Source organism: Chanodichthys erythropterus, chromosome 19 (assembly GCF_024489055.1).
Source record: "Chanodichthys erythropterus isolate Z2021 chromosome 19, ASM2448905v1, whole genome shotgun sequence".
Lineage (NCBI taxonomy): Eukaryota > Metazoa > Chordata > Actinopteri > Cypriniformes > Xenocyprididae > Chanodichthys > Chanodichthys erythropterus.
Window position 1 is genome coordinate 1,593,420 of NC_090239.1, and position 27,971 is coordinate 1,621,390.

The 27,971-nt window shown below is 33.9% G+C and overlaps 3 protein-coding genes across 12 annotated transcripts in view; 2 read left to right on the top strand and 1 right to left on the bottom strand.

Moving 5' to 3' along the window:
- Positions 1-1,544: 1,544 nt before the first annotated feature.
- ascc1 (activating signal cointegrator 1 complex subunit 1) lies at positions 1,545-20,004 on the top strand. Of its 5 annotated transcripts, XM_067368876.1 has the most exons (12): positions 1,545-1,663; positions 1,749-1,782; positions 5,824-5,896; positions 9,027-9,151; positions 9,221-9,320; positions 12,052-12,149; positions 12,644-12,822; positions 14,334-14,467; positions 14,575-14,694; positions 14,885-15,009; positions 18,319-18,392; positions 19,680-20,004. In XM_067368876.1, the coding sequence occupies exons 4-12, from the start codon at positions 9,037-9,039 to the stop codon at positions 19,794-19,796; spliced, it is 1,062 nt and encodes a 353-aa protein (XP_067224977.1). In that variant the 5' UTR covers positions 1,545-1,663; positions 1,749-1,782; positions 5,824-5,896; positions 9,027-9,036; the 3' UTR covers positions 19,797-20,004. The 5 variants fall into 5 exon arrangements, with proteins under 5 accessions (XP_067224977.1, XP_067224979.1, XP_067224978.1 ...); XM_067368878.1 differs by lacking the exons at positions 1,545-1,663; positions 1,749-1,782; positions 5,824-5,896 and adding an exon at positions 7,283-7,365; XM_067368877.1 differs by lacking the exons at positions 1,545-1,663; positions 1,749-1,782; positions 5,824-5,896 and adding an exon at positions 7,294-7,365 and having other exon boundaries at positions 9,024-9,151.
- Positions 3,328-7,160, bottom strand: anapc16 (anaphase promoting complex subunit 16). Of its 2 annotated transcripts, none has more exons than XM_067368881.1 (4): positions 6,983-7,090; positions 6,394-6,542; positions 5,973-6,047; positions 3,328-3,732 (listed from the first exon to the last, which is right to left on the bottom strand). In XM_067368881.1, exons 2-4 carry the CDS (start codon positions 6,533-6,535, stop codon positions 3,623-3,625), a joined length of 327 nt encoding a protein of 108 aa, XP_067224982.1. In that variant the 5' UTR covers positions 6,536-6,542; positions 6,983-7,090; the 3' UTR covers positions 3,328-3,622. The 2 variants fall into 2 exon arrangements, with proteins under 2 accessions (XP_067224982.1, XP_067224980.1); XM_067368879.1 differs by having other exon boundaries at positions 3,329-3,732; positions 7,056-7,160.
- Positions 20,005-20,230: 226 nt separating the features above from the next.
- Positions 20,231-27,971, top strand: part of LOC137007437 (testican-2-like) — a 67,164-nt gene continuing 59,423 nt past the window's right edge. For 3 of the 5 annotated variants that reach the window (XM_067368883.1, XM_067368887.1, XM_067368886.1), the window contains exons 1-3: positions 20,231-24,849; positions 25,335-25,502; positions 27,821-27,967. The gene's annotated coding sequence lies outside the window, so the exon portion shown is untranslated. The remainder of the gene's footprint in view (positions 24,850-25,334; positions 25,503-27,820; positions 27,968-27,971) is intronic. The other 2 variants (XM_067368884.1, XM_067368885.1) reach the window with 2 other exon arrangements.

Here is a 27,971-nt window from a genome sequence, read left to right on the forward strand (position 1 = left end):
AAAATATGTTGGAAATTAACATTTATTAATAATTTTAATGAATAATAATTAAACAATAAACATTTATTAAATTGCTTATTAAGTAAAATTAGTCAAAATTATGACATACTATGTTGAGATTATGACTTAAAAATTCAGAATTATGACATAAAAAGTTGAAATGATGACAAAAAGTTATAATTATGAAATTAAAAGTCAAAATTATGACAGAATTTCAACTTTGTATCTCATAATTGACTTTTAATTCATAATTTTGACTTTTAATGTCGTAATTCTGACAATTTTGACTTAAATCATAATATTGACATTTTAAGTCAGAATTTCCACTTAATATATCATAATTTTAACATAATATGTAATAATTTTGACTTTTTAAAGTCATACTTTCAACTTAGTGTCATTATTTTGACATTTTTGTCATAATTTTGACTTAAATTATATTGACTTGTGTAAATTTCGACTTAATATTTCACACTTTTAACCTTTTAAGTCATAATTTCAACTTTTTGTCATATTTGTGTTTTTGTCATAATCATGACTTTTTAAATCATAATATCAATTTAGTAATATAATTTTGACTTTTTATGTCATATTTTTATGTCAAAATTTTTACTTTTAATCATAATTTCAATTTAGTATATAATTTTGACCTTTTTTTTAAACATATTTTAGTTTTTTATGTCATAATTTGGACTTAGTATGTCATTATTTTGATTTTTTATGTCATAATTGTGATTTTTTTTTCTTCTGTGGTGTAAATGGACTTCCATACAAACAAACATTCCATACATACAAAAAGGTTTATACAAATGTTAAATCCTTAAACAATAAACAATTATTAAATTGCTAATTAATAAACGTTCACCTTTTGATTATTATTGTTGCCTCTACTTTTAATTTCCAACATATTTTGGGTTCAAAGCCAGACATATAGTAATTTTTAAACAATAGTTGGGTTAAATAAAACTAATGTTTTGTTCGCAGCATTTTTTATTGTGTATGTGGTGTTTTAAATGTGCAAATTCATGTCAACACCATTTTTAAGTATTATCAAAAACGCGGTTTAAAATCGCTGGTGTTTCTGACGTCACAAACTACCTTGTAACCAATCACATCAATGTGTGGGCGGGCTTTAGCATATCATTAACTATGCTGCAAAGCGAGAAGTCCTGGTATATGTTTCTGTTGATATGAAAAATCATTTAGCAATATAGCAGGTGAATTATGCATATGATGTAGCCAATATTACGATGTTATGATGAAATATAAGCCTTTTTCCACTGACGTTGTTCAAAGCGTTTCTAGGGATTTGATGTTTAGAAGGCAGCTGTCTGACTCTGAGATGGAGATCGGTGTGGTGAGAAATCGAGTCCCCCCAGGAATCTGGTCTCCTGATCAAAAGTTGTTATCAAATGTCAACTAATTATAACCTATTTCACTACTGTATGACGTTTATTACATTGAGTGCTCAAACAACATGCTGGAAATATAAAATGAACGCCATATGTATTGCATAATATAAAAAACTGGAAACCGATAATGGAAGCAAAAACCATACCTAATATAAGCTAAGCTTAGCTAGCAGGCTAATCAGGTAGAATCCTTCATTTACGCACCCAAAATCGGCGAATTTCACTGCCAAATCAGAAGCGCAATAGAACAGGTTTTTAAATTAACTTAAGTCACCAGTAAATTGTATGATCCTACAGTAAATGTTGTATTGCCTTATATATGTTTTATTTTACCAGTTGTGGAATCCATCCAACCATTCATCCATCTGAGGTAACGTAGTTAGCCTACTTTATTGAGAATTTCCATTTTATGCAACTTTACACATTTATTAATAGTAAATTAATAATTTAAGATCATCATGTTTGCAGCGAACAATATATTTCAGACCTAGTGGAGTAATAGCAATAATATCTAGGTCAGAATTAAATATATATTGTACGTTTTAATGGATCACGCTACAAACATAATGATCTTATAATGCATAATGCATTGCTGTGTCCGTTATCCCATAATTCACACTTTTGCTTTGCATTAGACAACACTGCTAAATCAAGCTTTTATATTCTATTTATTGTCTAACATTACCAATTTTTCTTATGCATGTTCTTAATTTAACTTCATATATTGGTAATAATTCAGTGTTTATAAACCTTTTAAAGAATTTTAACCCAAACTGACTGGGTTTCTAGAGGTTTTGTGAAAAAAGTGGAAGACTTAAACTTAAAATAAACTGTAAAATGGATTTGATGATAGTATTTTATTCTGTGTTGTCATCATTCAGGTTGGATTTCAGCTTTAATGTACGTTTTTTAACAAAGCAGCTGATATTGCCATAGAAACTAGTGGACTCACTTTCACTCCAAAATGGCGGAAGCGCAGGGCTGCTGCTGGGCGCCGGTGCTGCAATGACTGTCGCTTCTTGTTAGTGTATATTTTTTGGTAAAACTCTGCCCTCTATTCGATATTCCGTTTCACTTGGAAATACGTCACAGGAGAAAAGTCGTTTGCAACTTCCGGTTCACGGGGACTTTAACCATGTGATTTAAAAGACATTAATGGTCATTATAACACCTTTTAAATTATATAAATCATAACGTGATTTTGCAAGAATCATGAATGACATTTATTAATAATGAAGCGCTAAAAATACTACACATTAAAAGTCCGTTGAACCAATGGGATGACTCGGGGTCCTAAAGGACTCAATTTCTCACGACACCGGAACAAATTAAGCCCTGAATGGAAGCAAAAAACATACCTAATATAATATAAGCTAAGCTAAGATAGCAGGCTAATCGGATAGATGTATGCTATGCTAGTGCATAAGCTAACTAAAAAAAACCCAGCAAAAACAAGAAATGCTTGATTTCACAACCTATAGCTTCAGTTATATTAACCATGTAATTAACGCGTTTTAAATTATATAAATCATAATGTGATTTTGCAGGAATTATAATGAGCCGCTAAAAATACTACACATTAAAAGTCCTTTGAACCAATGGGATCACTCGGAGTCCTAAAGGACTCGATTTCTGGAACAAATTAAGCCCTGATTGGAAGCAAAAAACATACCTAATATAATATAATATAAGCTAAGCTAGCAGGCTAATCGGGTAGATGTATGCTATGCTAGTGTATAAGCTAACTAACATTATTAGCTGTTTGATAAGGCTAATCATACTAGTATTTCTGCCATTGTGCAGCGTTTACTACAGTAAAGTTGACCGAGTGGATCTCTGAGCACGAGTGAGTGGAGGCGGGGCTAATTTGTATAATCATAGGTTCTCAAAGCAGCCTCATATGCAATATATTCAGAATGAAATAATTCATGCAACATTATTCATTGTGCTTAAAAAAGATTTTTATTGTACATGTATTCTGTTATTTTAAGGTATTACTAAGGCTTCATCCAAAAACACAATGCATATTTACACACATGATCACAAAAACTCTAAAAAATGTTGGCGAGTGGATACCAGTGCAAAATGATATAAACCTTCAGTACATGTAACATTCATGACTCTTGTTTCAGTTCATTTAAGATGGGGAAAACCGGGCTAATGAACATGTTTACGAGCAGAAAATCTGATCCATCTGCGTACGAATGCAGTTATGAGGTTGTGAATCCCAGGAGCTGCTCGATGGGTTTATATTTCCACTCATCCGCTTCCAACTGCTCCACCAGTCCGGCCAAACGCTCCATCCGCGACACCTGCTGATCTGAGATCAGAGACAAGCGTCAGAAACATGATTCCAGATCAGCGCACCAACATCAACCATCTGTCTGTATACAGTGCAGTACAGTACAGATCATTTCAAAGCAGCTTTATAGGGATACATGGGAAAATAAAAGAATCAGTAAATATGAGATTTTCAAATTTAGCTCTAAAGACAACAGTCATTCGAGTTCAATTACAGTGTCGATGTTGCAAATTTAGTCAATTATTAAACAATCAATTCAGCTATAAGCAGCTCTAAAAACAATATTATCATTATTCAGCTCAGTTCAGTTCAGGGACAATTGAGTTCTATGTTGATTTGATTCAGTTATTGAACAATATTAAAATGAATAGAATCAACACTGTACTGAATTGAATCAACACTAAAGTGAATTGATGTTGCAAAATTCGTGAATTATTCAACTAATTCCATTCAGTTATAAGGCAGCTAGTAAAAACAATATCATTATCCAGCTCGATTCAGTACAGTGACAACTGAGTTCTATGTTGATTCAATTCAGTTTAATAACTGTTGATTCAACTGAGTTCAATATTGATTCAATTCAGTTTGTTGCAAAATGAATGAATTATTAAACTAATTCAAATCAGTTATAAGACAGCTCTAAAAATATTGTCATTATTCAGCTTTATTCAGTTCAGTTCTATGTTGATTCGATTCAGTTCAGTGTTGATTCAGTTCAGTTCTATGCTGATTCAATTCAGTGTTGACTCAGTTCAGTTCTATGTTGATTCAATTCAGTACAGTGTTGATTCAATTCATTTTAATATTGTTGTTGTTGCAAAATTCATCAATAAACTAATTCAATTCAGTTTTAAGGCAGCTCTAAAGAGACAATAGTGTCATTATTCAGCTCAATTCAGTTCAGTGATGATTCGGTTCAGCTCAATGTTGATACAGTTCAGTTCAATAACAGTGTCGATGTTGCAAAATGTATCAATTATGAAATTAAATTAATTTGTTATAAAGCAGCTCTTCAGAAGACAACAGTGTCATTATTCAGATCAATTCAGTTCAGTTCTATGTTGATTCAACTGCGTTTAATGTTCAATTCAATTGAGTTCAATGTTGATTCAATTCAGTTTAATAGTGTTGATGTCGCAAAATTCATCAATTATCTAATTCAATTCAGTAATAAGGCAGCTTTAAAAAGACAATAGTGTCAATATTCGGCTCAGTTCAGTTCATGTTGATGATTCAGTTCAGTTCTATGTTGATTTAATTCAGTCCAGTGTTGATTCAATTTAGTTCAATAACAGTGTCGATGTTGCAAAATTCATCAATTATGAAATTAAATTAATTTGTTATAAAGCAGCTCTTCAGAAGACAACAGTGTCGTTATTCAGATCAATTCAGTTCAGTTCTATGTTGATTCAATGCAGTTCAATGGTGATTCAGTTCAGTAGTGTTGATTCAACTGCGTTCAATGTTCAATTCAATTGAGTTCAATATTGATTCAATTCAGTTTAATAGTGTTGATGTCGCAAAATTCATCAATTATCAAACTAATTCAATTCAGTAATAAGGCAGCTCTAAAAAAACAATAGTGTCAATATTCAGCTCAGTTCAGTTCATGTTGATGATTCAGTTCAGTTCAATGTTGATTCAATTCAGTCCATTGTTGATTCAGTTTAGTTCAATAACAGTGTCGATGTTGTAAAATTCATCAATTATGAAACAAATTCAATTCAGTTATAAGGCAGCTCTAAAAAGACAATAGTGTCATTACTCAGATCAATTCAGTTTAGTGTTGATTCAATTCAGTTCATAAACTGTCAATGTTGCAAAATTCATTATGAAACGAGTTCAATTTCAGCTATAAGCAGCTCTACTGAAGACAACAGTGTCATTATTCAGCTCAGTTCAGTTTAGTGTTGATTCAGTTCAGTTCAAGAACAGTGTAGATTGCAAAATTCATCAATCGTGAAACAAATTTGATTCGGCAATAAATCATAATAATGATGTAGAACCCGGAAGCGCTGCACTGTGTTTACAACGTAAACAGTGTAGAAGAATGACAGGGAAGAGAAGATCGTTGACTAAAGTCGGTATTTTTGTTTCGTTTTGGCGCAGAAACCTCTTGGATTTCATCAAAAATATCTTAATTTGTGTTCTGAAGGTCTCACGGGTGTGAAACGACATGAGGGTGAGTAATTAATGACATTATTTTCATTTTTGGGTGAACAAACCCTTTTAAGCCCCATAAAAAGTGTGTTACTCACCATGTTTAACCTGCTTCAGTGTGGATGCAACTTGATAGCTGAACACAGACTCGCACAGAAATCTATCAGATCCATCTGTGGAGAAAAGGCAAATGCATATGCAGCACTGTGAAAATCCTGTGTGACAAACATGCAAACGCATACAAAGAGGCTGTAGTTCACGGAGTCACAGTTCTGCACCTTTTGTTTCAGGCCTCTGCTGAGCTCATTAACTAACAGGCAGGAATTACCCCTCATAACAACCCCTGTCCTGCACCGGCGGGTGGGCCAATGACCCAGAAACACAACTGAAGGACCTTAACTGGAGGTTTTGTTACTGTAAAAATCTTTCCACAACAGTTTATATAACAGGCTTATCGGATTCAGAAGGACAAACAGTATTCAGAACTGCAAAACAACTGAGAAATAACGGAGCACACACCCTCCATCATCTCTCCGGCTCCTTTCGGGTAGGTGTACAGGACTTTCCTGGGTGGGATGAGCTCAGAAGCGCTGAAACCGGATCCGGTCACCGAGCTGCCACTGACCCCGCCAGCCGAGGACGAGGATGAAGATGCTGCCATTCACAATCTGGACAGGACAGATCACACATGACACAAACACAACATTATAAACACATCAGAGCAAAAGAGTTGCACGCACTACACTGAATATATATATTTATATATGTTTAAATGCCCCCTTGCTCTCTGAGAGTTGCCACTAAATGTCGTTGTATTGTGTACAATAATAAAACTTACTTAAATTAATATACAGAATGAGTTTGTGAAATAAAAACTAGTTTTTTAGTTTATATACAAGACTATAATTCAAAACAAATGAATTCTACTAGTACTACTCCTATAGAAAACCACTATACACACACACAAAGGCACAGAATACATGCACATATATTAATTGTTTTTAACTTTGACATTTTAACTAAAAATACAATTCATATGAATTCAAAAATTCATAATCATGCGCCAGACAACATCATGCGGCATTATCGTTATTTCAAGCTTGATTACCGTTTCAAAAGCAATGGATAGAAAGAATAAACCAAAATAAAGTTAAATATATTGTAATATTTTTTTTGAGAACCTGAATCACCCGAAGCTCCTTCCGTTGGTTTGTTTACGTCAGTCAGTTTGACGGTGAACGGACGTCAGCGCGCCCCCTAACGTCACGGCGTAACGGTGTTTACTGGATAATGTGATGTAACGTCCATTAATATTTTTTTATTTGATTGTTTAATTTGTATTTATACTATTATATTTTCGACACTGAACAATTATTATTATGTATAATGTATAAATTACTAAAAAAAAAATTCAGCTGAGGACGTGACGTTAAGGCGGAAGTGGAATTTGCGCCTGCGCACACAGTTTGATGCAAACACAACAGCTCAAAGGTAGAAATATTAATCATTTAAAAATTAATCTTTCATTCAAGCAAGTATATGTTCTTTAATGAGCTCCTTTCATCTTCTTTAATTAGTGTTTTAGCTGAAGAATATGTTAAATATGATAAAGTAAGAAAGATTATCGACACTTAAAAACATCTTTGTGTTTAATTTCAATATTTATATTCCTGTGAGCTGTATATTTTAAGTACATATCACACAGTTGTGTGTTTTAGTAATTTAATGTTGATAATTTGTTTAGTAATTTGTACTCCAACTTTATGTCTAGGTTTGTTGTTCATTTGTTGCTGTTCACTATTGACACAATCCGTCATTATTTGAAGATGTTAGCTTAAGTTTTAGTGGGAAATTTAAATATTTACGAATTAATATATATATTTAATTTGAGGAAACAGAATTATTAAAAAAAAAAAGAAATTAATTGACACGTAAAAAAAAATGTATTTTCATAAAATATGCAGGATTTTACCTAACTAAAATTGAGCTGTCAAATATTATGATGAATTGTGTAATTTATTTATCTTTGTTTTATATATATATATATATATATATATATATATATATATATATATATATATATATATATATATATATATATATAATATTATATTATATATAATAATATTATATTATATTATATATCCAATGCAATGAACTAGAAAACAAAATCCCACACTCTATCCCAACTTGCAAAAGTTATCAAAATTTATTTGGGGACTGAAACATTGCTTAAAGGGTTAGTTCACCCAAAAATGAAAATTCTGTCATTTATTACTCACCCTCATGCTGTTCCACACCCGTAAAACCTTCGGAGCACAAATTAAGATATTTTTGATGAAATCCACTGGCTCAGTGAGGCCTGCATAGCCAGCATGACATTTCCTCTCTCAAGATCCATTAATGCACTAAAAACATATTTAAATCAGTTCATGTGAGTACAGTGGTTCAATATTAATATTATAAAGCCACGAGAATATTTTTGGAGCGCCAAAAAAACAAAATAACGACTTATTTAGTGATGGTCGATTTCAAAACACTGCTTCAGGAAGCTTCGGAGCGTTATGAATCAGCGTGTCGAATCAGCGGTTCGGATCACGTGTCAAACCGCCAAACTGCTGAAATCACGTGACTTTGGCGCTCTGAACCGCTGATTCATAACGCTCCGAAGCTTCCTGAAGCAGTGTTTTGAAATCGGCCATCACTATATAAGTCGTTATTTTGTTTTTTTGGCGCACCAAAAATATTCTCGTGTCTTTATAATATTAATATTGAACCACTGTACTCACATGAACTGATTTAGATGTGTTTTTAGAAACTTTATGGATTCCTCTTGACAGAGGAAGTGACATTACTCCCTATGAAGGCCTCACGGAGCCATCGGATTTCATCAAAATATCTTAATTTGTGTGCCGAAGATGAACGAAGGTCTTACGGGTGTGGAACGGCATGTAATAAATTACATTATTTTCATTTTTGGGTGAATTAACCCTTTAATAAATGGATAACTTTTGCAAGTTGAGACCGTGTCCGTTATTTTTTCTCTAGATTATTTTTTGAAAAACTAACAATGGAGTGAAATCTCTAATAATTAATCCAGCTGATCATGTATGCCACATGAGCTCCTTCTCTTCATCTCTCTCATCCAGCAGTTTGTGCGTGATGGACATCTTACGGCCGCTTCTCATTAACATCAACGGAAGAATTTACAGAAAAAATCCAGTCCAGGAGGAATGTCCTTATGAAGAAGAGGATGATTATTCATATTCAGGAGCAGGTATGTGCCTTTTTTTAAATTGCGTGTCATGTGTTTGTCATCATATATTGATATTATGTTCTTCCACAGATGCTGAGCAGTGCCTGGACGAGCCTTGTGACGCTCACGACATCGAGCAGACAGAGAAAGGCTTCCGCTGTGCCATAGACGTGCCAAGTGTGCTTTATAAGTGAGTATAGGCTCTAGAGATCACTCATTGGGTCCGATCACACACGCAGCACAAGTGTTTTTGCTAGTTTCAGCCTGATGCATTTATCATTTTCACATCCAGCGCCACGTTGTTTAAATAGCAAATGCACTCGTGCCAATCTGTGCACCTATGGTGTGAAAATGAGGTGTGTTCAGATGCATTGTTGGCACGTTGCTATGATGAGGCAACTGAAAACATACCCATGACTCATTAGGAGACTAGGTACAACCCATTTTTCCTGTCGTTAAACTAGCAGAAGTGGATTCGGATACGCCCTAAGTGCTTAGATCGTTAAAACAGGGCCCTTAGACTTTTAGAAGCCTATTTTCACTTAGGAATAAAATAGGTAGTTGCAACTTTTTATCTGTTTTATTTCTTGCAATTCCGAGTTAATGGACTATATGCACGGAGCGTTCTTTAGAACTTCCGCAGTAATGTAAGCCAGCTGGAAAACTTCCGGTGAGAGTCATGTGCTGGTGTGTCGAGCATCAGTAGAGTCATACTTAGTTTATAATCAGAATATAGTCACTTAAATAGTCAGGCACAGCATTAATTTAGTTATTCAAACGTAAGACGGCATACAAAAATAAATAAATAAAGACGTTCCTCAATGTTCCTCCTCGACTAAATTCAATTCCACCATCAGTTTTCACACTTTTATGTGAAAAAAAGCTTCAAAAATGAAATATTTATTGTGCACTTTAGTTAGATTAATTGAATAAAATGTGCTGAAATCATTGACTGACAGCTGCTGTGATTATAAAGAGAGAGCGGCGCTCGCTTTCTGTCATTCATTCACAAGAAAAGTTATTGTTTTTCATCAGATTTTCTGAGTATTTCATACTTCACATTGATAAAATGTATTTTTAAACCTAGTTATTTTATGTTTAATATTTAGTCACAAAAAAACGAAGTGAAAAACGATTAGAGGAAATGGCTGATATATGCGCAAATAATGCTACTTTGCCGCCACCTGCTGGTTAAAGTGCTAATTATTGTCTTTTTTATTTTTAAATAAGTGTTTTCTATCAAATGTTGAATTTCCTACATTTTTAAACATTCGGTTTTACAATGAGGACAATCTCAGATGCATGAACAAGTAATGTTTGTGGTCGTCACATTAAAAATAACATTTGAAGTGCTGGAAGAAAATGCGTGTGTGTCTAATTACAGACACAGCGTTTTTAATCTTTATTGCAATCAATAAAACTGGTTTATTGGCAAATTAGGTAAATGTAATAACTGCATTAAAATATGAAAACATTAAAAAGTCAACCATTGATGGTTTTGTGTCGATGTACAGCGACTACAGAATGAACATCTAACAGTTCACCGGAAACGCCCGAGCTGGCTTAACCACAACCAGGAAGTAACCGTGCGTATAGCCCATTACTGCATTCAAATTTGCATACTATCCGTCCTCAGTAGCATTAATGTTTAGTAGTATTAATAGTATTCGTTTTTCAGGTTAGAATCCAAAGTGCAGATCCACGCACAATCTAACAGCCCATCGATTAGATGAATAAAAAGTGCTAAAAACTACAAACATGGCAGATGTACGATTAAGCAAAGAGGTGTGGATAAAGGGATTAGACTCATGATTGATGCTATCCACTTTATATTTCATCTGCAACAACACTGAGCTTTTATAAAGATACATTTGGTCATGAAAAATACTGGTAACAAGTGGAGGAAAATGTGCAAAATACACAGAATAAGAGAAAAATGTTTTGTTGCGCCTCTGGATGTCAGAATCGGAATGCATTTTCGACATTGAAAATACTCTTTGAAGCAAAACGCAGATATTTATGTTGCAAGTCACAGACTGATGAATCCTGTGATGATTAATCTACTATTAAAACATGAATTTGACGTAAACCATAAGCAGTTCATAGGGAACATACATACATAGGCTAGCAATTACAGCATAAAATAATATTTACATTTTACATACATAACTTTTAAACATAGCCTAAAGCATTTTTGTTTCATAATTCTGACTTATTTCTTGCATTTGCATGTTAATATCTCCCAGTTCGGACTTTATAACTCGCAATTGTGAGTTTATATCACAATTCCAAGCGGAAAAAAGTCAGAGTTACGGAATATAAACGTGCAATTCTGAGGAAAAAAGACAGAATAACGAGTATATTCTGTTTTTCCTTCTAAGAATCGTGAGATATAAACTCAGATTTGTGAGAAAAATGTCAGAATTGTGAGATATTAACTCTAAATTAACTTTTTTATTCCGTGGCTTCCAATGCAGAACTTAAATTTTCTGCCACCAGGTCGGCTCCGGCCACAAAAAAAACATCATCACTGCTTGCAAACACAAAATAGGTCTATGCATTTCACTCTGATATGGAAGGAAATTGAATGTGGAGGATTTAAACTGTGACAAAATGATTGACGGGGCTGTTTAAAAGGGTGACAGGATGCTTGTAACTAAAATATGGAGACGTAGTTTGTCCCAAAGCTTCCCTACTCTTCCGCTACACGCTCAAAAGTATGCACTTTTCTTCACAAAGACAGTATATACTATAAGGACATAGTATAAGTATGCACAGCAAATATCTCACAATTCTGTGTTTAAAAGAGATTAAAAATATTACCATTTTTATTTTTTATTTCATAATGAAAACAGGCTTCAGTTTCATTGCAGTTTAAAAATTTCTGGTCCGATCTCAGCAATATTCTTGTGTTTTTACAGATATATTATCGGTAAGAAGGGAGAGACTCGTAAACGACTGGAATCGGACACAAAAACTTCGATCAGCATCCCGAAACAAGGCGTGGAAGGACAGATCGGTAAGAAACTGAGATTTGACCACTGAAGTGTTAATGTGACAGCATTTTTGCAGTCATAAATCATATCTCAGATTGCCAGGAAATGCATAAAAGCATCCGCCAAATGCATGAATGTAAATGTTAATGTAGAACACTCTAGCAAACCTGCATTATTGCATTGAAAACCACTCATAATGCTCACCCAGAACACACTAGAATCATGTCTGAGAGGTTTGCATGTGCAAACATCACCCACATGATCTTGAGAAATAAAACATCTACAGTAGTTTGCCGCTCAGAGATGCTTGGCATGTTTCATAGTGAAATGTAATGATGCGTTGTGCAACTAAAAATGTGCCTGCATAAAAATAAAGTCGTTCAGAATGTTCCAGTAGCAGGATGTTCTGGCGGCAGCGTGTTCTTGTGTGCAGCGGTGAGTACTGTATGTTCCTGTGGTTGCGCTGTGGGTTTATGGAAATGTACTTCTGTGTGTGTTTGTGTTGTCTTGTGTTCAGTGGTCACAGGTGCACACAGGGCTGCAGTCGCCTCTGCTGTAACCCGCATTGAGGTTTTGATCGACAGCTTTCGGAGGAAGCAGCCGTTCACGCACTTCCTGTCGTTTGCACTAAATCATCCTCAGGTGCAGGACGGCTTTCTGCGCTTTCGAGAGGAGGTGTTGGAACAATGTGGGCAGGTGAGAGAGTCTGAATGGACAGAATGTACTTTTAAAGTAAACAAACAATCAGAGTCGACTTTATTACTTTCTAATAGTTGCCAGTAGTTAATTCAAGAATATATATTATATTACATTACATTATATCATATCATATATCATATTATATATTATAAGGTTACAGCAAAATTCACATTTTTAAATTTCTTTTCCTGGTCTTATTGTTACCAGTAATAAACACAATAATTTAATATAATATTAATATAACTATTATATTATCAGTTAAGTTAATTTAATATAATAAGGATATAATATGTATTAGGATACAGCTAAATTTACTCTATTATTTTCTAATTTCTTGTTCCTGGTCTTATTTCCAGTAGTAAATGCTAGAATTTAATATTAAAATAATATATAAAATGAATGCATTATATTGTTTTATATTATATTATAAGGGTAATATAATATACATATAATATAATAATTCAAGAATTGTAATATTAATTTAATTTAGTTAATTCAAAAATGTAATGTAATATTTATATAAAATAGATTATGTACTATAATTTTGTAAGGTTTATTATATTATATTATATTAAGGTTAATATAATTTAATATAATAAGGATAATATAAAAATACAAAATAATAAGGTTAATATAAAATATAATGCAGTACATATATTACATTATATTATTATAAAGGTAATATAATGTACACATAATATAATAATTCAAGAATTGAATATAACATTTATATAAAAATATTGTGTAATAGAATGTTTGTAAGGTTAATATATAATATATTATATTAGTGAATTTTGCTGTAACCTTATTATATTACATTAAATAATATTATAATATTATATTAGCCTTATAATTTAATACTAACCATATTTTTAATATATATATATATATATATATATATATATATATATATATATATATATATATATATATATATATTTTTTTTTTTTAAGTTGAAATTATTTTATATAATAAGGTTAATTTTAAAATATGATATAATAAGGTAGGTTGATATGAAATATAATGCATTGTATTTTATATTAAATTATAAGGGTAATAAAATGTTAATATATAATATTAATATCATTTTAATTTAATTTAGTTAATTCAAGAATTTAATATAATATTAATAGAATTTTGTATTATGTTATATTACTAGTTACCAGTAGTATACACAATAATATTATATTATATTATATTATATTATATTATATTATATTATATTATATTATATTATATTATATTATATTATATTATATTATATTATATTATATTATATTTAATATCATGTAATATTAATAAGGTTAATATAAAAGTACAATATAATCAGGTTAATATAAAATATAATTTAATGTTATATAATAAGGCTACAGCAAAATTCCCTCTATCTGTTTTATCTGTTCCTGGTCTTATTATGAATGATTCATTAGTACACCATGATTAAAAGCCATAAATGAAAAGTTTAATAGATTTAAATTTTAGTTAAAGTATTAATATGTCGTCTGCAGGACTCAGGAGTGGATGTGAGTATTTTTCAGAACCCAGCTAAACTCCACCTGACCATCGGCACTCTGGCCCTGCTGAATGAACAGGAAGTGACGCGTGCAAACGAGCTGCTTCAGCAGTGTCACAGCGTTATCAGGTCTGTCTGATGCACAGTATCACACATCTTCAGAAGAATGTTACATACCGCACATCAGTCTCTTCTAGCGCTTTGTTCTGAGACGTCATAGTGGCTTGTCTCTGCAGAGAGATAACCCAAGCAAAACCACTTCCTGTAGAAGTCAGAGGAATTGAATATATGAATGATGACCCATCAATGGTGGATGTTCTGTATGCTAAAGTTGCTGTTCAAGATGGATCTGACAAGTAAGATGCATTTCATAACCTAAAATGAATCCTGTCAGAGAATATACAGTTTATACAGTATAAAAATCAATGGAAAGTCCCAATAAAACTTGACAACCCACGTTGTGTGTGTGTGTGTGTGTGTGTGTGTGTGTGTGTGTGTGTGTGTGTGTGTGTGTGTGTGTGTGTGTGTGTGTGTGTGTGTGTGTAGGCTCCAGCAGATCGCAGACAGGCTTGTGGAGTGTTTTGCTTCAGTCGGTCTGATGGAACGAGAGCGGGACAGAGTGAAGATTCACGGCACCATAATGAACACGCTCTTCCGGAAAGATCCGTCAGGTGAGACATACATAAACAATCACGATCAGATCTCAGATCAGTTTAAAATAAGACCACCGTCAATCCTGCCATAAATACGTCTCCAATAGCTAATATGATCTTGATCACATTTACTGAATCAAGCCGATCCAATCACACTAACCAGGTGGATCGCCTGGAATGACGTAAACAGCAGCCGCAGCGAGACTAACGGGATTGTTTGTCCGAATGTCTTCATCTCCATCACACAAAGCTCTCATTCAGCTGCGTCTGTGGCGGGAGGCCAGAGTTTGTGTCAGTGATCAGTGTCCACTGGTCAACAGTTTTGACTGTTGTTGTTGTGTCCATGTTGACATCAGGCAGTCGTGTGCTGTTTTCAGTTTGCCAGCTGAGTAATGTTCTTCAGTGCCCTGAACACCACGGCCTGCGTATAAACATGTTGATCACTTCTCATTATGAGTGTTTGTGTTTTCAGAGCTGTAGATTGTTTGCTTTGTTCTGAAACAGGGACTTAATTTGTTACAACGATGCATCATAGGCGGAGTTTCACTTTCGTGCTTGGGTGGGGGGGATTTATTACTTAATAAATAATAATAATAATAATAATAATTAATATAGCTGCAAGCAGCAATTACGGGGTCAATCTGAAGGGCAGAAAAGGAAATATTTGTGGATCATGAGGTTAGGATAAAGCTAATTACATCAGTTAAAGCACTTATAACATAATATCATGGTTTATAACTTCTGAGCAGTAGGTGGCGCTATGACGAAACTCTGCATGCACCCTCAAGTCATGCTTGTGATGACATGTACCAAGTTTCGTGTCAATACACAAAACTTTTGCAAATATACAGCCGCATATCCATTTTGGCATGCTTGCCGTATAAAAAGTATCAAAAATCTTTTTGTCATGATTGTTTGTAGATGCTACATACCAAATTTCGAACAAATTTTGTTAGAAAAAGTAGGTTTTGAAAAAAATTCTATATGGCGGACAGTAAGTATGGTAGAATAAGGCAAATTTGGTATCGTAGGACTTTGCATCAGCCAACAAATCTAATTATGTAAGTTAAATAGTTAAAAGACAATATGTTATAAGCATTTTCATAAATTTCATATCTTTTGACCACTAGGGGGCGCTGACCTAACACATTACTGGTGCTCTCGGAGCATGGCCGCAATGAATCATACAGAGTCTCGTAACGTTTCATTCATGCGTTTGTAAAACACAACATTTTATGACAAAATTCAAAACGGCCGACCAAAAAAATTTGGAAATTGTTACACCAAATCATTGCGAAAATACAGCATCAAATCCATTTTTGCGTGCTTGCTGCCAAATTCGTTGACGCGCTATATGATAAACGATTGGCCGATCAAAAATCTTTTAATAACTTTTTGTCTTGAGTGTCTGTAGATGCTACATACCAAATTTTGCACAAATCGGACAAATTTTTAATAAAATTCTATATGGCGGACAGTGAGTATGGTAGAATATGGCAAATTTGGTATCGTAGGACTCGGCATCAGCCAGCAAATCTAATTATGTAAGTTAAATGACAATATGTTGAAATTTTTTTTTATATGTTAGAACCATTTTCATAAATTTCATTATCTCTTGACCACTAGGGGGCGCTGACCTAAAACTTTACAGGTCTTCAGAGGATGGTCTCAATGGTTCATACCGAGTTTCGTAAAGATACGTTTATGCGTTTGTGAAACACAACATTTTATGACAAAATTCAAAACGGCCGACCAAAGAAAATTGGATATTGTTACACCAAATCATTGCGAAAATACAGCATCAAATCCATTTTTGCATGCTTGCCGTCAAATTCGTTGACGCGCTATACGAGAAATGATTGGCCGATCAAAAATCTTTTAATAACTTTTTGTCTTGAGTGTCTGTAGATGCTACATACCAAATTTCGTACAAATCAGACATATTTTGAAAAAAATTCTATATGGCGGACAGTGAGTATGGTAGAATATGGCAAATTTGGTATCGTAGGGCTCGGCATCAGCCAGCAAATCTAATTATGTAAGTTAAAAGACAATATGTTGAATTTTTCATATGTTATAAGCATTTTCATAAATTTCATATCTTTTGACCACTAGGGGGCGCTGACCTAAAACTTTACTGGTCCTCTCGGAGCATGGCCTCGATGAATCACACCGTTACATTCATACGTTTTTAAAACACAACATTTTATGACAAAATTCGAAATGGCCGACCAAACAAAAAATTGGATATTGTTACAGCAAATCATAAAAATACAGCATCAAAATCCATTGTTGATTGCTGTCAAATTTGTTGACGCGCTATATGAGAAACTATTGGCCGATCAAAAATCTTTTAATAAGTTTTTGCCTGGAGTTTGAGTAAATGCTACATACCAAATTTCGTGAAAATTGAACAAACGTTTTAGGAGGAGATCGAAAAAGTCATTTTTTATTTCCGGAAAAATTCAAAATGGCGAAAAAATTCCATGATGGAAATTACGTCATATGGTGCATTCGAATCAGCAAATTTGTTTCTAAGACTTGCGTGTCAAAAGTTATGAGCATAAATGAGTGAATCTTTGAACTGTTGGTGGCGCTAGAGGGTTTGAGGTAGAGACTCCAAATTTATTATGGTAACATTTCAGACTGTCTTCTATCTGTGTGCCAAATTTCATAACTTTTTACCATACATTTCTATGGGCTGCCATAGACTGAAGAGCGGAAGAGTGGAAAACTAACTATTTTATTTTTGGCTTGACGCCTAATAATAGAGGAATTAAATAATTAAAGTATTAAAAGGGATCTAATAATTGTAGTAATCAATTTAAATTGTAATCAATTAAAATTCTATTTGCAAATAATATTTTATTTTAAAATGTGCACACACGTCTAATGTCGAAAACGCAAACGTTTCTCGTCTCATTATATTAATCATATCATATTAATCAAATAATTCATGGATCATGATCGCATTTTCAAATCAAAACGGCGAAATTTCATAAAAAGTTGTGTAGTTTGCATCACTAGATAAAGTCCACTACTGTCGGTCGCTGAACATTTCTGTCGTAAAAACAGTTGTCTAATACTTGCATCTTTCCATGAACTCATTCAGTTCGCTTTCACGAGGCAATATTTCAAAGCGTACCAAAAGTATTTATGCAAGAGGATAAACTGTCCTCTTATTGGTCAGAGTTTCCTCTGGAAGACAGCCGTGTTCATATATGCATAAACGATTCGAACTAAGGGAGAAAATGCAGCAGGTTCTGAAACAAACTATTCAGGTGTGAGAACGCTCTTAATCTCTGACCTGTTCTGTGTTTCTCTCAGCGGAGGATAAAGGAGCTTCAGGAAGACCGAATAATAAAGATCGAGAAGCTTTTAATGCAAGAAACATCTTACAGGTGAGAAATGTGATCTCAGGTCTTCAGATTGGCCCAGGTCCAACAACATTTTCTTTAGCACAAATCAAAAGTTCAAAAGAAACATTTATAATTTTGAAGATTCTATTTCAAATAAATGCTGTTCTTTTGAATTTTCTGTTCATCAAAGAATCCTGAAAAATACAATTTTTGACAGTTTCCACAAAAATATGAAGCAGCACAACTTTTTTCAACACTGATATTAATAAAAAATGTTTCTTGAGCAGCAAATCAGCATATTAGAATGATTTCTGAAGCATCATGTGACACTGAAGACTGGAGTAATGATGCTGAAAATTCAGCTTTGATAACTGGATATAAATTATATTTTACTATATATTCACAGAGAAAACAGCTGATTTGAATTGTAAAAATATTTAACTATTTTTACTGTATTTTTGATTTTTTGATCATACTGACCTCAAACATTTGAATAGTACTTTTAGTTCACATGCAATACAAAGTCTTATCAGTCCAGACAGGATACATGATTTCAACATGGGAGGATATGAGATAGAATGATTTATTTGAGTATTACACCAACATTCACACTGATGAGCAACATTTATTCACAGTAAATGCATTTATTCACAGTAAATGCATTTATTCGCAGTAAATGCATTTATTCGCAGTAAATGCATCCGCCATTACAAAAACTCTGACAATAGCATGATACAGTGATGGCATCTTGATAACATCACAGTACTGAATGATAATTATACTCATATTACACTTATTTTCATCATTAATTGTATTTAATGTGATAATCCATGCTGTTACTTACCATAGTGCATGTAAAAAAACATCATGTGTCCACATTAACATGGTATTGCATGATAGCTGTAAAAACAAAAACACAAGTGTGGTTACTTTAACTGTGTCTGTCGCCTCCTGTTGGCAGTCAGCGGAACAGCACATTATTTTGTAAACACTTCTCTCTCACAAACACACTCAGGCTGTTCTGTCCAGAAACAACTACGCCTGTTTTTTCTCAGAACTGATGTTCCGTTAAATGGGAAAACAACTCCTGTGAATGTTGGCTAAAAAAAAAATATGGAATGAAGTTATTTAATACATCTTCTGTAATAGTTTCATCACATTTTAGAGCAGAAACGCAAACGTGAAAGAACACACAGCACACATGAGTTCTGTGTTTATGTAATTAATGTTCAGATCATTTTGTTTCTGATCCTTTCATGCAAATATTTATGAATTTCACCCTGAATAATAACTGGCTTCTAAATGAAGATTCTCTGTGTCTCTCTGCAGATGTTCGGAGAGTTTTATTTCGGAGCGTTTGAGCTGAACTCGGTGCAGATCTCTCAGAGGTTCTCCACTGACGGCACGGGATACTATTCCTCTGTGGGACACGTCACGTTCTCATGATGGGACGGTTACACACTCACATACTGAAAGACTTATAAATGGCTCCAAATTATTGATTGAGAATCATTTATTGTTGTCATGCATTGTAAATATGAATAAGAGCATTTCAATGGAGAAAAAAAATGGAGTGCAGAATGATGTCATCAATATTTTTGGGCCTTTTCCCAGTGTTTTTATTCATCAAAGTATCATGAAAAAAAAAAAAGTATCACAGTAAGTGTGTGTTTTTTTTACTTTAACAGTGTTTTTTGGATCCATTCTGGAGTTTTAACTGCTCCTGTTTACTCAGTGCTTTCATTATATGAAGAAAGAAAGTCAGGGATTTGGAACGGCATTAGTGTAAAAAAAACACACTATACATATATCCATGCATATATATAATATAATATTATATATATATATATATATATATATATATATATATATATATATATATATATATATATATATATATATATATATATACACATTTTACTTGATTTCTGTGCCATAAAATATTTTAGAGTTTGACATAGACATGTATATTCATTAAACACATGTCCTGGTTCTTTTTGAGAGGATTAAAATAAGTTATTTTTAGCTGATTTTCATGCTTGTTTTGTCATATTTTAATGACAAATGATTATGACTTTGCCAATCCATATCCACGGATTTGGCATGACTCGAGGAATCCATAAATCACGACTTTCTGACAAACTGTTCAAAAGTTATTAGCAAAAATAGCCATTTTTAGCATCTCATGACCCATAGGTGGTGCTGTTTCCAACTTTGGCATGGACCTTCAGATCATGGGGTTGATGAAGCCTACCGAGTTTTATTTAGATTAATCAAAGTTTGGCTGAGATACAGACTCTGAACTAATTTTATTTTATTTTTATTTTATTTATTTATTTATCAAGGACAATGCACAGAAAAACATTAATCTCAAGCAGAGAGAAGATGCTCTGTACCAGATTTAGCTATTAGCTAATATCCATCTGTAGTCCTTGGGCAGGTCACTAGATAAACAATTTCTCTAAAAAAAAAATGTAGCATACACAAATTTCATAAAACCAATACCCTCTAGAATTATCATGAGCACTTCAGTTCAGCAATAACAACAGCAGTCAAATTAATTTCATCAGTAAGACTCCCCAATAAAAATACACAATTTCAATTCATCAATAACACTAGCCACTAAAATATAGAGTTAAAAATCTAACAATATAGTCCAGCTCTTATTTGATAAATGTTAATATAGACATTAATGTTAATGTTGACATGTCTGTTTGCTCAATAACCATTGTTTTAAACCATATGAGAAAGTGTGGTAGTTGGGACATGTTTTAAGCTCAACCGGTAGCGAGTTCCACTTTTTTGCCGCAGTAAATGAGAAAGAAGATTGTCCCATTGCACTGTGTTTAAGAGGGATGATCAGATTGGAATTTACAGATGAACGGGATATTCTAGTCATTTGATCCGAACGAAACTGAAAAAATTCTCTTAATGGACGGGCAGCGGTGTTACGCAAGATTTTAAACAACAGTCGCATTTCAGAATAATAGATCATATGAACAAAATTTAACAATTTATATCTATTTAATATATTACAATGATGGTAATTCAATGATCTTTTGTCAAATACTTTTAAAGAATGTTTAAAAAGTCTTTCCAGTTTCTTTCGTAATGTTTTAGCAGCCTGTGACCAGCAGGTAAGACAATATTGTAAATGTGAAAAAATCATGGCATGGAGAAATACCTTTGAAGCCTCTATGTTTAGAGAGTTTCAAATATGTCTAAAATTGGCAATACTAAATTACTTAGATGTTTAACATGTTTATTGAAGGACAAGGTTGAGTCTAAATACATTCCCAAATACTTGACTTCCTTGACATTATTAATAGTTTGCCCTGATATACTAAGCTGAGGGCCACAAATTTGTTTCTTACTGAAATACATTGTCACTGTTTTTTTTAGTATTTAGTGTCAGGCATGAGTTTTGTAGCCATTGAGCAATTTTATCAAGTGCTAATGAGAGCTTATCAGCCATGGGTATATATGACCGTGTCATCGGCATACATTTATATCTCTACATCTTCGCAAATTGTTGGTAAGTCATTGATATACAGGCAAAGTAGCAATGGTCCCAAAATTGAACCCTGCAGAACTCCTACTGTACAAGGTCTCAAAGTTGATAATTTATCATCAATACGAACACATTGTTTTCTTTCGGAAATGTATGATTGTAACCATTTTAATGCAATGTCAGAGAGATTGAATTTTGTAAGCTTTGATAACAATACTTCATGGTTTCTATGAGATAGCAACAAGCCTCCTCTGTCGAGTAATCGCTCCTGAACCCAAATTGCATTGGGTGCAGGAGTTTTTTACTGTTGAGATGTGCCACAAGTTGTTCAATTACTTTCGAGGCAGCTGGCAGAATGCTTATCGGCCGATAGTTGCTGATCTCTTTCTTCTCTCCACCTTTATATATAGGTATTACTATCGCTGTTTTAAAGGCTGAGGGAAACACGCTGTCCAATAAAGATTGATTAATAATGCAGGTAATTGGGTACGTGAGACAGTCCTTATGCTGTTTTAAAAAGAATGTAGTTGCGTCCCAAATGACGCACTATACACTATGCACTTATACACTATGTACTAGTGCACATGTAGTGTGTGAATTGTATAAGGTTATTTTGTCATTTCACAATGGAGTCCGATCCTCACTTCCCCTCCACTACGTAATTAAAGCTGCAACAGTTGAGTGCATGAAGTGTCCAACATTCCACACTTCGTTTTTTCCGTTAATTTAATGCATCATCCGGGTATTTAAAGTGTACTTTTTCTTTTTGGAATTTTCTGTGTGAACGCACTACTGCACTATTTGTACTTAAAAACGTCATAGAATAGTGCACAAGTACGCGAATTGGGACGCACCTTGTGTTAACTCCCCAGTTATCTTTTGCCTTTGAATTAGACAGAGAGGAGATTATTAATCATGTTTATTCTATCAAAAGAGTAATGTAACTATGGCTATTTTGCAAGTTCTTTACCAACCTACACTTCACCCGAAAGGCCTGTAGGTGGCACAAAGACTTAAATTTAACCAACTATGATAACTTCGTTAGATGGTAAATCAATACAAAACATGGTTTTGGTGAGCGCTTTGTAATATGTATTCACATTAGATTTTAAAGCAACACAATTCGTTTGCAATAAGACAAACCAGATTCAAATTGCCCGGCAAATTCGTAAAGCAAAGAAAAATAATTTCTAGCTGATCAACATTATGAAAAGAGATAAAAAGATAAAACAGCGAAATTCCTAATATTACTTCCAATATTTCCAAATTATGTTCATTTTCATAGAGCGGGCCAAAATCGTGACGATTATTTAAAATCAATCGAGAGAAGCAGATATCGTGATAAAATACAATTAATCGTGCAGCCCTAATTTAATTTAATTTGACTTGACATTTGATATTCAACAGTATCCTTGACATTTATTCAACAGTGCTTTTGATCTGCCTGCATTGACACTATTCTTTAAAAGGAAAAATTATATTCCAATTATCAATGTAAAGCTGCTTTGACACAATCTGCATTGTAAAAAGCGCTATATAAATGAAGGTGACTTGACTTGAGATGATTTGATGTGCTTTCAGTTCATTAATGCAGTCAAATTTAAGACCTTGTTGATTATTGGCTAAGTTTTCTGGAATATCACTGACATTAAATTTTCATTGTAGTTCTAAACATAATAAAATAACAGTTAAAACTATTTGCTACATCTACATTATCCTTTAGGATTTCTCCATTTATTGTCAACTCTATCTTTTCATTTTGATATTGATCTTTACCCATTAATGTATCAATTGTTTTCCACAACTTTTGAGTATTCCCGTGTGCTTGTTGAATATGGTCTAAAAAATAATTTGCCTTAGTCTTTCTTATCTGTGATATAACTTTATTTCGTAAGCTTTTGTATATCAGATGGTCTGTAGTTAATTTAGATTTTATAGCTCTTTTTAATGCTGCATCCCGTTTTTTCATAAGTTGCCATAATTCATCTGTGAGCCACGGTAAATTAATTTTTGTATTCTGCCTCTTTTGTTTAATTTTTGTAAACTTGTTAATTGTCTGTATTATTGAAGTTTTAAAGTTATCACAAGCTTGCTCTGTGTCTTTTGCTAAAGTGAAATGGCTCCAGTTAATCATTTTTGAGTTTCATTTTTCTAGAACAAATTGTTCAAAAGTTATAATCATTTTAAACTGGTGGTGGCGCTCTAGTGTTGATTCAAAAGTTGGTGAGATTACTATTCAAAATGTCAGTCATCTTGAGGCCCCGAGTGGACCACTGTTAAACGTCTTCTGTTGAAGTCTTGTTTGTTTTGCAGTGCTGTCAGTCAGTGTCCAGCAGGTGGCGCTATAAGGTTAAAATAAAGCTGTTTGCTCTGAGATGCTCTAAAATGGAATGAAGAAACATCAAGTCAGTCCAGAAAGAGAAAATGTGTCACTCTTCAGGTTAATATGATGTTTTATTCAAAAGAAATATGTGATCAGGCGTAACATTATGACAGGTGAAGTGAATAACACTGATCATCTCTTCATCACGGCACCTGTTAGTGGGTTTTAAGGTCATAAGGTCATTATGCCTGATCGATGTTTATTATCTATATAAACATATATGTGTATATATATAGTATATAAACTAAGCATATAATAAATAATATAATATATAAAACATTCTTAATGTAGCAATTTGCTCGACAACACTGAAAGTCTACAGTTAAACGTGTCTTTATATAAAGTAAAGGGAGTCTCTGCAGAGAAATAAACCCACACACACTTAGCATGCAGGCAGAGCCACGAGTTAAAGCTGAATTTGGACCCAAAATGCTTCTCTTTCAGTCTCTCTCATGGGTGTGAGCTGCTTTCTCAGGCTTGTGTGTGTGTGTGTGTGTGTTAAAGGTCAGCACAATGTCTTCATCAGAGCCAGAGAGTCTCCTGAGAGGATGAAGAGAGAGAGAGACGCGTTCACAGTCGACACGCTCTCACAGAGATGCTCATTTGTAAGTTAATGAGATTTGAGCTCAGATTCTCCTCTTGCTGGAGAAGAGCTGAGATTTATGCTAATGAATAAATGCAGTATAATAGTTCACATATTTGGAAATAGTTCAGCTAAAAATGGTTGTTTGCCAGGATGTAATTAGCGGCTCATTATAAATGCACTGATGCTTTCAGCGCAGATGAGATCATGAGTTTAATCAAGACAGGAGTGTATTACTGTAAGTGACACTATGAATCTGTCTCTGAATTATCTCCACTTTATTTCAAAAGTATGACTGTCATTCACAGCTTGTTTGATATTTGATCAAACCTCATTAAGTTGAGCGTGTCTTTATATGTGAGATATTAAGAAAGCACACAGGACACGAGTAAATGAAGCAGATCTGATCGTTCACGGTCATCTCTCGCTAGAGATCTTGACTAATCAGATTTAGATTGACTCACAGTATGACATGATTTGAAGGTAAGTTGTCTGATTTTTGAACAGGTCCTCCAAATGCGTCAGAGGTCAAGGGTCGACTCATGACTCAGATCTTCTGGGACGCAGAAATCTCAAGAGCGTCAGCAATCCCCTCGACTCACTGCTGATCACAGCGTGAAAAATAAAACTTTGTGCTTTTGGAAAAACAGTTTGTTTGTGAATCTGCACATGATTGTGGGTTGATCTGTCTCTTTACTGTGGTTTTTAAACTTGCATATATGTATACATATATCAGTGCTGTCAAATCGATGATTAACCACATCTAGCATGAAAGTATATATATGTGTGTGTGTGTGTGTGTGTGTGTATATATTTTATGTTAGATGCAATTAATTGATTTGACAGCACTAATATATGTGTGTTTGTGTATATATGCATATATATATATGTTTTTTTTAATTTTTATATTTTCCATTTCATTTAAATGTTAGTTAAAATTTTGTGATTTTCTTTTTTTTTTTGTTATAAATATATTTATCTCATTTTTATTATTTTTATTTCATTTCATTTCATGTTTTTTTTATTTCAAGTAACAAAATTTCTTTGGTTTTAGTCTTAAGTCCAAAGTACACTTCACTTTTTACACGTACAGCGCGCATGATGTGAATTTCGCCATCAGAAGAGTATGTGCACTGCCGGATTGATCCCAAAGTATACTTAATTTGAGTTGTAATGTAAGATTTTTGTAGTAAAATATCCAAAAATCACTAGGCCAGTGTTATATAGTTTGTTTACTTGAGTACTTACAATATCCCAAATGTTTGCAACTATTTGTAAATCATGAGAAAATTGCAATTTTAACCAAGGCTCTGGGACGTGTGACGAGTCGCCTGTCAATGGCGTCATACCCGCGTTACCCTCGGTTTCCGGTTTTATTTTGTAGAAACCATGGAAACACCAATATTTACATGTTTTAATAGACGACTATTTTGATATATTTATAGACAGAAAACTAATTATTGTTATATAGCTCAACACGTTTAGTTTTATTGTTTAAATCTAATTTTCTTAATTTTTTTTGCGAGTACCATGTTTTACCACGCCTCTGAGAAAAACACTATTTTGTGAAGTAGCTAACATAGCATAATCAGATGCAGCTTTATTTTTAGTAACAGTAATACAGCATTTTTTCCATGATACTATACGTTTTAAAATTAATTGCATGTCATTTATCAACACAAGCCATCCAGCATTTAACATGATATTAAATGGATCTATTTTACTGCAGTGTGTAACAGTGTCTCACAGCAGCCGCCGAGCGAACGCACAGAGTAACGTTATAACATCATTTTCAACACTCTCAAATGTATCTAATATGATAAACAGAGCTGCGTTTCCTCATACTCATGACCGGAAAAGCGGCGCCGGCGCCGGTGACTGTGTCATAATAAAAGTCCCGCTGCTCATGAGGCGTGTGTTGATCAATCGCTCCAGCTCCTCGTTCAGCTCCACAACACTCGCTCCTGCTCTGCTTCACACTACAGTAACGTTAATAATCGCATCCATGAACATGATTTCTTCCCGAGCCCTATCCGGATTATTTTCCACTGGCCGTTGAGGTGGAGACCATGTGTCCCAAGATTCCACACTCAAACTTGCCATCATCAAGCTACGCCTTTGTTTTGAATAGGCCTCTAGCGACATCTAGCGGACAGAAAATATTACATATTGCACCTTTAAATACGCATGTGCGACCTGCGCGTACAAAATAACCCTGCGTTCCATTCGGAAGGGCTCATCCCTATGCCCTAATCCCTTCAGAGGGTTTACCCTCCAGAGTGAGAGCTTCGAAGGGATGAAGGGTGTAAGGGTAAAAAAAACTGTTCTTTTGGAATGCACTTCAGCGTCATCTTAACGAGACAATCAAGGATGATAAATTGTGCAAGCTGCGCCTTTTGTTTAATGTTATTATTTATTTATTTTAGGTTTACCGCATGTGGGCTATATTGTATCTATGTATTTGAAACATTTGAATGGACTGATAAATGAGTTGTAAAGTATTTTTTTTTTTTTTTGAAGTACAATGTCATTTTGACCATAATAATGTATCAAATCTAACTCGTTTAAATATTACAGTCATACAGAAAAATATTATACATACATTTATAGTTAAAATCGAACTCCTAACCTCCTGTACCCATTCTGTGACATCAAACAACTTCCCTGTGCAAAGGATCATGGGGGCCCGAAGTGTCCATCAGTTGTTCCCTTCGAAATCCTTCATTTCGAAGGGCCCTTTGAAGTGGCCAGTTTTGAGCACTTTGGTTTGGAACGACCCTTAAATATGGCGGCCATGATTATTTTCACTCCGAAGTGCCCTTCGGAGGGCGATATATCCCGTTTGGAACGCACCGTAACTGTGGTTATGTACTCTTCTGATGACGAAATTCACATCATCCACGACCCTCGCGTACGTGTAAAAAGTGAAGTGTAATTTGGGCTTTTTTGTAACCGCACGTAAAAATTTACATGCATATTTATTTTTTTTGCAGTAATTAGTTTATCCACAAGGTGGCAAACGTGCCCTGGGGGCGTCGATTCACAAGTTAGTCAAAGAAAAACTGCATAAACAGAACAGGCTGGAACACATGCGAGCTACAGCGACAATGGAGGCCTATATAGACGAGACATGTGAAGAGGTTA

What these genes read in the sequence shown, in the direction of transcription:
- ascc1 (XM_067368874.1), top strand. Translation starts at nt 8,992, where the DNA reads ATGAGCTCCTTCTCTTCATCTCTCTCATCCAGCAGTTTGTGCGTGATG. An exon ending in TGTTGGAACAATGTGGGCAG is followed by an intron (nt 12,823 to 14,333) that starts GTGAGAGAGTCT and finishes TGTCGTCTGCAG; the next exon opens with GACTCAGGAGTGGATGTGAG. An exon ending in ATGCAAGAAACATCTTACAG is followed by an intron (nt 18,393 to 19,679) that starts GTGAGAAATGTG and finishes GTCTCTCTGCAG; the next exon opens with ATGTTCGGAGAGTTTTATTT.
- anapc16 (XM_067368881.1), bottom strand. Translation starts at nt 6,535, where the DNA reads ATGGCAGCATCTTCATCCTCGTCCTCGGCTGGCGGGGTCAGTGGCAGC. An exon ending in AGCCGGAGAGATGATGGAGG is followed by an intron (nt 6,048 to 6,393) that starts GTGTGTGCTCCG and finishes TTTTCTCCACAG; the next exon opens with ATGGATCTGATAGATTTCTG. An exon ending in ACTGAAGCAGGTTAAACATG is followed by an intron (nt 3,733 to 5,972) that starts GTGAGTAACACA and finishes CTCTGATCTCAG; the next exon opens with ATCAGCAGGTGTCGCGGATG.